Source organism: Corvus moneduloides, chromosome 8 (genome assembly GCF_009650955.1).
Source record: "Corvus moneduloides isolate bCorMon1 chromosome 8, bCorMon1.pri, whole genome shotgun sequence".
NCBI lineage: Eukaryota > Metazoa > Chordata > Aves > Passeriformes > Corvidae > Corvus > Corvus moneduloides.
The window spans coordinates 17,339,663-17,351,008 of record NC_045483.1 but is presented as its reverse complement, the minus strand read 5'-3'; the positions used below and the strand labels follow the sequence as shown (position 1 = coordinate 17,351,008).

Sequence of the window (11,346 nt, the reverse complement as noted above, 5' to 3'; positions counted from 1 at the left end):
ATACAGAATTGTTGCGGTACCCATCGTACACCGCTGGCCCATGCACTGTAATAAATTAGCTTTTCCTGCATGACAGCTATGAAGTAAGAAATGATGTGGATAGATAATATTTTTGGATAGAGAAGATGCAAAGCAGGGTGCCTGTGTTCATCTTGATACTGAACAGATGCTGTGCTCCTTTGGTACTGCCTAGAACTTTGTAAGAACCACGACTGGTTCTGTTTGCAGATTAAAATGTTTTCTGAGGCTAAACTTCGAGAACGTGCAGCCTGATAGGTGAGCATTTTCTGGCATTGGTATCATTGAGATAAAGGCACCTCCGTTTCTGTTAAGCCCAGTACAGTGTAATAATAAATTCATGTCACAAGATGGAGCTTCAAGCCAGCTGTAATGGCATCTGCACTCATGCACGTCTTGCCTTTTGTTTTTAAATAGGAGCAGCAATTTCATAACATATTTAAAATTTATTTTAAGAAATACACAGTATCCAATTAATTCGATTAATTACGATGAAGGATTTATGGAATGAAATTATAAGAATGTATTTCCCTGAATACATTCATACTAAGGAGACATATAAAGCTAAAGCAATTTAAAAGCATTTGCGGTGAACAATGGATGGGCCAGCTTCATCATATTCCTGTTTGCTGATCCACATCTGCTGGAAAGTAGAGAGGGAGGCAAGAATAGAACCTCCAATCCAGACCGAGTACTTGCGTTCAGGAGGAGCAATGATCTGTTCAAGAAATAAAAGCATTAAGTACAACTGACTACTGTGAATAAAATACATTTTTATACAAAAATACTAAAGCAGTGATATGTGATATCAACAAAAACACTGCCTATATATGCTAGTGCTATTACAGCTATCCATTGCTGCAAGCAGAAAAGTTTAAAGTTTGTTATAAAAATCTATACCCTCAAATTCTCTGCCTGACTCAGCCTTTTCAGTGACCCCTATCCCTGGCGCATTCATGTACCCCCAGGCACATATGAGAAAAGGGGAGATAATTGCTCTGGAAACATATAATGGCAGTCTAGAAAGGCTTGAAAAAATCAATGACCTATGGAGTGCTCCTTCTGGTATAGCTGATAAAATGTTTGTAAAGCAAAGAACAGAAGATTCGAAGCAGCAGAATGAAGATTGGTTTTTCAGGGTCTCTTTCAAACCTGTAAGCCAAACACAAAACCAGCATTCTCTCTCTTCCATGTCCATCACACTAAAAGGGCTGAAGAAGCTCACATACAGCCCCAGAGGAAAAATCATGCTGCTGGGTCCATGCTGTTTTTTGGCCACATTAGGGCACCTGACAGAATTCAACATGAACAAGGCAATGAGAAAAGGCTCTCTTCTTCCAGCACCAAAGTTACCAGGTGGTGATTATTTGCTAGATAATCCAGATGTGATTCAAAATATGTTAAAAGCACTTACTTTGTAAAGTGTTGCATGTTTTACTACATCTTTGAGGACTTTGTAAATGCCAGCTCATATAGTTTACAAATGATTGTACCATACATACCTTGATCTTCATGGTGCTAGGAGCCAGAGCAGTTATTTCTTTCTGCATCCTGTCTGCAATACCCGGGTACATTGTAGTGCCTCCAGACAGCACGTTGTTGGCATAAAGATCCTTTCTGATGTCTATGTCACATTTCATGATGCTGTTGTAAGTGGTTTCATGAATACCAGCAGACTCCATGCCTGGGGAAGGTACAGAAGAACACTGAGGAAGCAACTCCATACAGAGACTTAAAATTACTAACACAGAACTGACATGACGTTTAGTGACTCTTTGGAAGACATCAGTCTCAGAGCTTTGGAAATCTGGAAAGTCATTCTGCAGTTGCCTAAATTATTTGCTAAAGACTTCCTTTGTGTACAGCCCTTCTCTCCCCCCTTACACACACCACCTCCTCCTTAAAAAGAAAGTTGGGGGTGTGGAATAGTAAAGTTTCCACTAGGCTTTTGCAGGAAATCTCAATTGTCCTAAGAATTCCTTATATGATCTTGGAATAATTTGTTTTCTTTCTTCCTTCTTTTCAAATTAAGTCAACTCAGAGACAGAAGAGTCAAAATATGTCCTAATACCTCTAGGTATGCAACTACATTATTTCTGAACTGAAATTCTGCCTATTGGCAGAACTGACACTGGATTTCTGTGTGACCTAGCTGCAAATCTGCCTTCATGGATGTTGATTACAATTGCATTGTCTTGGCTTTGCTCCGAAAAGGCAATGAACCGTGGATTCAGGATTTGGAGCAGTCTTTTGGAAAAATAAAAATAGGTCTTGCTGCCTGCCTGCCCCTCCCACCTCTTCCCACTCCTGGCAAGCACATTCAAACATACAAAATGGCACAGGCCCAATGCCAGAAGGCAAGAATAAACATTTCAGGTTTATTTTGGGAAAGCATTTTGGCTAATTCTTTAACATGAAGTTCTATCCACAATATTAATAGTTCTGTTGTAAAAGATTATTTTATAATGGGTGCTACAACACACTCGTGTCTAGGTCTGGGTGAGTTAGTAATGGAGCACAACTAAAAGGAAACAGGGATGTGGTATTTCTGCGCAGTTCACCACGGCAGAACAGTCACTGAACCTACCAATGAAAGATGGCTGGAAGAGGGTCTCTGGGCACCGAAAGCGTTCGTTCCCAATGGTGATCACCTGACCATCAGGAAGCTCATAGCTTTTTTCCAGAGAGGAGGAAGATGCAGCAGTGGCCATCTCATTTTCAAAGTCCAGGGCCACATAACAGAGCTTTTCCTTGATGTCACGGACAATTTCACGCTCCGCTGTAAAGAGGATTCAATCTTTAAAATGGAATTCAGGAAGGACCCAGACATGTTGACTGGTTCTTCCCTTTCATCCTCCAACACTCCCATATTTTAAACAAATTGTCTGCTAGTCTTTCAAGGGACTTTCATGTTGGAGACCTTGTCATGCCTATTCAACTGCAGAACCACTGATAGTCCTTCTAAGGCCAGTGGAAACATCGCACATGAACAACTCTCCTTGTCAGCCAGCAGCGTGTCCTTACCAGTGGTCACGAAGGAGTATCCTCGCTCCGTCAGGATTTTCATGAGGTAGTCTGTCAGGTCCCGGCCAGCCAGGTCCAGACGCATGATGGCGTGTGGCAGGGCATAGCCTTCATAGATGGGCACATTGTGGGTGACACCATCCCCAGAGTCAAGCACGATCCCTTTGAGAAGAGAACACACGATTCATTCCCGTCATACCCGTGGAACTATTTCAAACGTCTGTGCCATGTTCCCCTGAGGCCTACCTGTGGTGCGTCCAGAGGCGTAGAGGGACAGAACGGCTTGAATAGCTACATACATGGCTGGCACATTGAACGTCTCGAACATTATCTGAAATGCCATTAAAATAATTGTCTTAGCACTAGGGAGTTTAGCTTAGTTGAAGCAATTTACTGAAAGAGAGGTAGAATACAAGATTTTCATATTTCTCAATGGTTGGTAAAAACAAGAAAGGGAAAAAATCTAAATCCAAAAGTATTTGTCCTGTAAGATATCCTCCTGTATTTGGCCTATACCTTTATGGTATTGATATAGCCACATCCACATATTAAAGATAATTTGGGAAGGGGCCTGGGCATAAAAACAGATTAAGATGACATAAAGTTTGAAAGTTTGGACAGACTGAAGTACTCACATTCGACATGGATACAGTGACTTTCTAAGCTATATGTAATAACATGTAGATATGACAGGTGGTCACTATGTACTTTCCATCTTCCATAACTGAGAGAAACAGACTGCTGGACAGCATGACTAACTAGAATGATGACGTTCACAACCTGTTGAATGAAAAGGTTGGATTATTCCACAGCTTTCCTGTGAGCTTACCTGGGTCATCTTCTCACGGTTGGCTTTGGGGTTCAGTGGTGCCTCAGTCAGCAGAGTCGGGTGTTCTTCAGGTGCAACCCGGAGCTCATTGTAGAAAGAATGATGCCAGATCTGAGGATAATGAGAGAAGCCAAGGGAAAGAAACACCATCAATCAGCAGGTCAGCATCACTTTCAGGAAGTTACTGAGCTCCAGCACTCTGCTTACAGTTCTAGATAAAGGCTGGTGATGTTTCTCATGCAGTTGTTCTTACTGCTTCCATAGAGACTACCAGAATAACTGTAGAAAAAACCCACTATCCTCAGGTTTTACTACCAGTAATATACAACTTACTTTAAGGACACATAAGCTAATGAAAATGAATATATTATTCTTGCAATAGAAAAGACAGAACTGGACACACTTGGTTCTAGCAATGCTATTTCAATAATGAAAGGAAAGGAAGGGAAACTGAAAGGTAAACAGTTCCAGAACAACTCAGAGAAAATACAGAGGTCAACAGACAATGGGTCTCTTGACAGTTTCATCTTTTGGTTTGTACAGGCCAGCCCAAGAATTCATAAAAAGAAATGAAGATAAATGGCTTGTGAGGTTGAAAGTCAGCTTGTGTTTATCACCTCCACATGACTTGTTCCTACAAGCTGTAAAATTCTGAGGCCAAGTGGACTGCAGTGAGGAGGTTAATACACTGATAAGAAGTAAAACAACCAGAGATTTCAGTCTGAAGGCCAATAATTTTTTGCTAAGTTTGTTTTCAAGCTTGTGGTGATTAGGGACTGTTAGTATGTTTGGCATCTAAAAGATTTTGCTTTCAAGTGAAATTTACAATACTGAGACTCATTAAGTGCTGTGTGACTCCGTACACTTACAGTGTGTTGTGATGTCCTGACTGTTCCAAATAACCCTATTTTCACAGAACTACATTAAATGGAGATCCCATTTTGGAATCTTAGGAATTATGTCATCTGTACAGACTATGACTATAAACATGGTTCTGGAAGCCTTTCATTCAAATACTGGCTGTGAAATGGATGCATGGCACTGCAATATTGCTAATCTTTCAAGCATTAAAAAGTATGTGTATAAACAGTGCCCTTCACATCAGAATCACATACATGCTTTGCATTTTTGCAGAAACAGGCACCTTCTTAAATTCCATTTTTTTACTAGAAAATTGATATATTCTCTTTCTTTCTTCCTTGACCTCTTCTCCCCCCACCCACTTCTCAGTAACTGGCAAAGATCAGGCTGGAGTAAAAGAACTCCCAATTACAATTTTGAAGTACTCCTACTGATACTCAGCTTTACATGCACATTAACCTTGGCTGTTAATAAGCTTCTCCTTGAGCCATACTTAATAGCATGACAATTTAATCTAAAATTTAGTGGATATTCTGTAAATACTTAGTTCAAGTAGTTCTGTTTACCAGTGGTACACATCAATTTTCAAAGCTGAAATACCTTCTCCATGTCATCCCAGTTTGTAATGATGCCGTGCTCTATGGGGTATTTCAGGGTCAGGATTCCTCTCTTGCTTTGAGCCTCGTCACCAACATAGCTGTCTTTTTGACCCATACCAACCATCACACCCTATAGAATAATACAAATTGCATTAGTCTCTCAGGGAAAAGTGTCATTAAGTAGACAGAATATTAGCTGTGAAATAAATCCAGTTGCCAGTTACACTAGTTGCAACATAGTTTACAGACACTAACAAATGAAGAATTGCGAATTGCTCTTAAATTGCCAATATTAAATGATTGGTTATTAAATTTCTGGAGTTCATGTTTCCACTACAGTTAAATAAACAAGTACATGTACAAGAACAAGTACAGTATTAAATGCATCAAGATAAAGTGGAAAAATTGAGTTAATGTTTGTTATTATCTAGGGATGAACTGTCTACTAAATGATAATAAAGTGGAGTAAAAGCAGAAAGTGATATTGTGCCATCTAAGGGTCAAGATGGAGCAATACACACTTCACTTTTCCCAAAGCTTAAGCGTCAACGTTTTTTAATCTTCTTTTTGAATGCCATAATACCGTAATTAGGGATGGACAATTTAAATTTACTGGTATGGGCTTCTTTACAGGTATTTTCATGAATCCTGTAGATATGGTTAAAGGACCAGAAGCTGGCAAGTACTCTGGATATACACTATGTTAAAGTCAGAAATAATGAAAAAAAAAAAATAGTATGCAGTAGGATGCTTTCAGTGCATAATACTCCTATCAGAACTTAGTCATTACAGACTCCAAACCTTGGCATCTCTAACTCTGTGTCTTAAAAACAGGCATCCCAGATTTGCAATTTTTAATGGGATGATCCATCCTACATGATCAGGAAAGAAATGTTCTAGAAATCTGTATTTGTTTCTTTATGTATTTGTAACTTTATGGCTTGGTTTTGAGCAATTAATATCATTCACACTAGCTACAGACAATGGCATTTAAATACACTTTTTAAATTATGGTAATTCCCAGAGACCTCAATTAACCCTCCAGTCCTACTTTCTATATTGAAAGGCAGGTCTTTCTCCAATCCTGGAGAACTTAAAATGCATTTACTGGGTATATGAAGTGCTACATCTTACAAAGAGCTTGCCTCTTCCCACCAGGGCCTTGGGTGACATACAAGCAATTAGGTGGATCTGCTAATTGCTTGGATTAGTTTGTGATCTAGACAAGCTTCTCTAATTCATGCTAATGGTGATCTGTCTCATAAATTCTCTGTATTTAACAGCTCAGATAATAAATGTATTTTGAGAACTATTAAAATATAGTGGAATGCATCATATACTCAAATGTAAACCTTGAAGCTAAAGAAACTCAACCCTAGACAGGTGCCCACTTCTGACAGTTAAATGAATAAAGTCAAAAGGGTTAGGAGAAAGCTGACTGAAAACTTCTGCTTCCTCCTTCAGTGTTCCACATATTACCTATTATCAGCTTTAAGGGAAGTCAGAATTTCCAGATGTTCCTGTGTTGGGCTTATTTGGGGTTTGGGTGGGGTTTCTTTAAACAAGTTTTACTCAACAAGTTCTCTGGGCGATTCAAAATCAAGGGGCAGGGAAAAGATGTCACAGAAGGGAGTGAAAAATTTTAAAAGGATTCCTTTCACAAGGCAAGAGACTTCCTTTGACTCAGGTGAGTGCACTGCTGGACTCATTTTGCCTGGAAAGACTGTTACACAGATCACCCTAGGCTGGCCTAGTGCCAGACACAGATGGCCCTCGGGTGAAGAGCCAGGGACAGGGTAACAAAGCCTTCTACAAGCCCAGTAAGAAACAACCAAAGTAGTTCATCACCTGGTGCCTGGGACGACCCACAATGGATGGGAAAACTGCTCTTGGAGCATCATCTCCAGCGAAGCCAGCTTTACAGAGCCCTGACCCATTGTCACAAACAAGGGCAGTGCTGTCCTCTTCCTCACACATCTTCTACAGCAGTGTCCACTGGCCTTCCAGACAGAAAACAGCCCTATGGAAACAGCAGGGAAGAATTAAATCAAAACCAAAAAACATACTCAGGTAGCAGAGCCACCTTGGCTCTAGGAAAGCAACCAGAACATGCAAGGAGAGGTATGGCCCCAGTTTGGGAATCACGAGGACTGCGGGGCCATGGGAGGGAATGGGCTTCCTTCTGAAAGCATGAGAGGTTTCAACCATGTCTGCCAAAGGGCTGTGCACACTAGAGATTATCCAGGGAATTCCAGAGGAGACTTCCAGCCCTGCGGCACGGGCAGAGAGTTCAGGGAGCAGCAAATGTTTATCTAAATTTGGTCACAGAAATCCACGGCTGGGGGAAGGAGATAAATGAGAACACTGGACTGACAGCTGCAAAAACAAAGATTCATTTGCATTGAATTCTGCATTGAATTCAGCACAATTTCTCCTGCTTTTCTATCACCCTGACAAAATCCTGACACATGTGGATAACCTGTTAAAGGTAAGAGCATTTCAACTTCCCCTTCTAGTCTTGGGCTTCCCAAAAACTAACTACATGAAATGCCATGCATGTACCAGGGGCGTTTTCCTGATGCAGATATTAATCCATTGGTGAAGGTGGCCAACAAAGTTTACACTTAATGTTTTAAAAAGGTAGGAATTTTCCAAATAAAAAAGGGGGAAAAGAAAAAGGCAAGTCTTTTCCAGTTCTCCCATAATCACTCAGAAAAATAAACCCACTTTTAAAATTAAGCCAGAGACAGTATGTGTTTTAAAAGCAGGTCATAAGGTCTGCTCTATCATAATTTCAAAGCAGCTAATAAACTACATTTGTAGAGTGACAGAACAATTTATGTTGGCTCCTTGGCTCAGTAAAAAGAAACTGTTTTCTTCCTCTAGCAACAGGAAGATAATATGGGTAATAAAAATGCTTTGAAGGCTTTGTATTAAAGTCAATTACAGAAACAAGCACTGAATACCAGGACTCAAGAAGAACTGTTTGCTCGCAATTTATAGCGTGGTAGGGAATCACTTGGCCTGCTCCAAGCCCGGGCTTCCATGCAGAGTTCAACAAATTGCAATGTGTTAACAGCTAAGGGAGACAGCTGACGTCCATGGACCAGCTGGCTCCACATGCAGTCTCCAAAACCTTCTGCTGCAGGGATACTGGAAGTGCAGGCAGAAATGAGAATGGGGTCAGCAAGAGCCATGGCCAATGAGCAAGGGAGGCCACAATCTGTTTAGCCCCTGCAATGGATGGAACAAGCACGGGCAGTTCTCCCAAATCCTTCATTTGAGGTCCTCTGTCTCTCCCCAGCCAGGCAGCCACGAGACATGGCTGCAACCCTGCTCCTGCAGGCTGTGTGGGCAGAGCTCCCAGGAGAAGACAAGGATAGGGAAATCCTAACTTAATATTCCAGATATTTTATCATTGTAATTGGGGAAGGAAAGTAAGTTGCAATTTTTTCATTTATTAAACTCCTAGGGGGAAAAAGCTCTTTATATTAAAATATTTACTGAATGGAGTACAATTGTTATCTAACATGAATGAACAGACTGGTTTGGACAAACTTTTCCTAATTAGGAAATACGCTTTTCAGCTGTCTGTTTTTGGAACAGCATTTGAGGTCAGGGGGGTTGCTCAAACCAATGCAGCTAATGCAATGCCAAAAATCACTTGGGGGAGGGGAAAGAAGGGGGCAGGAAAGGCTACATTTCTGAGCTTACTGGGCTCTAAATGAAAACCATATTTAGTAATAAAGCACAAAAAGTTGAAAAATCAGACAGAGGGCTCTGCTACCAACCAATGAGTTACAGCTCAGGACTGCCACTGCAGGCAGTAACAAGATCTTAGAGCAGCAAATGTCACTGAGTACCGCGGAAGAAAGGAAATTTTTCTCCCAAGAAAACAGTACAGCCTTTAGCCTCTTTCTTCTCCCTGTTTTACATGTAAATATAATCAATCACCTCACCAATCTCCACAACAAATTATTAAGAGAACTCCAGCTGCACAAGAAGTACTGTATGTAGCCTGTTCCTTAATGAATATTTGGCATTTTACAGAACAGTAGTTTCATACACATAGAGACAAGGATAAATACACATGCATCCTCATTCTATCCTATTAGACACTGCTGATTTGCATACTCCCAGCTCTTCTTGCAGTCACATTGCACAAAACACTCTTTCACCTTACACTCGATTAAAATCACTGAAGCAAATCTGCTAAGAAACACTGCTACATACTCCATCAGGAACCCTGTCCCAAACTAACACCCCAATGTCACACAGGTTCATTTAAACCAGAATATAGCTGTAATTCCTGCAGTGACATTACCCAAACCGTTTCTTTATACAGTTGCTGAAGTGCTGGTAGAAGCAGCAAAATTATTAGGGTAGAATTTTTCTTTTCCTTTCAAAATATAAAATAAAGACAACTCAGTATAAATACTACAAGTATTTTATCAATTCAGTTGTAGTAAGTTTCTTAAGCAAACTACAGCACAGCAGTACATCCTCCTGAATAGCTTCCACTTGACATTATTTAATTGAAATCCTCCAGCAATCTGTAAATCATGCCATTGGTTCCGTGCCACTTACCCTGACAGCGCTTGGCTGGGGATGGCTGCTCTAGGGTGGTACACTCTGTATCTGAAACCTCAGAGGTTATATAGCCCCTTCAGCTCTTCTCCTCCCACTAGCCTCCCAAACAAGGAGCAGAGACAGACAGAGACAGAGCTGAAGTCTCTAACAAAACCATATAGGGACCTTAATACAAAAAACTCTAATCTGGGTGGCCACAGGCCCTGGGTCTCTTCCACTGCATTCCAGTGCAGAGCTCATGAAACAGGAGGAGACTTTCAGCTGAGTAAGATAAACACTTTAAAACTTCAGGAGAGTTGCTATAATACAGAGAGAATGTGCCCACAATAGATACCCTCTGGCAGAAGGACCATGTGCTCAAACAAGAGAGGTCCAGGACTCCACAGTAACATCCAAGAAGCAGAATAGATATTGGAAGAGCAGTCGTTTATAACAGGGGAGGTCTTTTTAAAGAAACACCTTGCTGCCATTAAAGTTTTTGATAAAAACAATGAATAAATATTTCTGGCCAGCTAAACAGCTGCTCAATTTTCCTACAAAGTCTCTTTAAAAGCTTAGCATTTGGTTTGTATACTAAATATTGCCCACAGGCTTAAAGGTAGTAAAAAAAGTACCTGCTGTTGTACAAGGTTCACAGAGAAGTCTCTGAAGGTTGTGAAAAAGTTCAGTTAAAAGGTTGTTATGATCCCCTTTGGACTGTGGTGGGTTAGAACTCATTCTGTTTCTCTGAAAGCTTATTTTCCAACCCTAGGACCTGTGGCCCAAATTTGCCCTAGTGCTGCTCTACTGATGGCCACAAGCCTGGACTGTCATAAACTCACATCCCAAATTGCTCATAATACAGTTGTTGAATTTTATAACCCCAGCTATCTTTTCCACTGAACACGTTTTTAGCAAATAAAGGAACAGGTCACACTGTACAAGTTATTTTCAGCACAGGCCTGGATTTCTACAGCTGTAGCCAACTGTTCTCTGGACAGACAAATTCTAGTGAAGCAGCCCTATCACAGCCAGCAATATTTTGTCATCAAGTTTGTACAAAATACCAGAAACAGCATCTCTTAACTCCAGTATTAAACCTTACAAATTCAAAAGTGCTCCAAGCATACAAGCCAAGAGAGATGTGAGAATCCAAGTGAGAGCCTTGCTTTGCAAGCCTTGTTACAACAGGGAGAGGCATTGTGCGTTTGTTTATGGAGTGCTTGCTGCCTGAGTAGTTTTCATGCAAGAAAACCTCCCAGAAAACCACAGTGAAAGTTTTTCTGATGTGAAAATTTAAGGAATAAGCTACTAGTAGAGATAACAAATAGGCAGAATTATGGATTGAACACCAACAGGAATTTAACTTTTAAGGAAAGGAACTTTTAAGGAATGTGACTGCCTTGGAGAGTCAGAAACAGAAGCTAACAAGTGGTGGAACGTGAG

General features: G+C 40.6%; 1 protein-coding gene across 1 annotated transcript; it reads right to left on the bottom strand.

Moving 5' to 3' along the window:
• Window positions 1-322: 322 nt before the first annotated feature.
• ACTA2 (actin alpha 2, smooth muscle) lies at window positions 323-10,023 on the bottom strand. Its single transcript, XM_032116052.1, has 9 exons — window positions 9,919-10,023; window positions 7,180-7,351; window positions 5,333-5,461; window positions 3,872-3,982; window positions 3,289-3,373; window positions 3,043-3,204; window positions 2,606-2,797; window positions 1,521-1,702; window positions 323-736 (listed from the first exon to the last, which is right to left on the bottom strand). Exons 2-9 carry the CDS (start codon window positions 7,306-7,308, stop codon window positions 593-595), a joined length of 1,134 nt encoding a protein of 377 aa, XP_031971943.1. The 5' UTR covers window positions 7,309-7,351; window positions 9,919-10,023; the 3' UTR covers window positions 323-592.
• Between the last annotated feature and the right edge of the window lie 1,323 nt (window positions 10,024-11,346).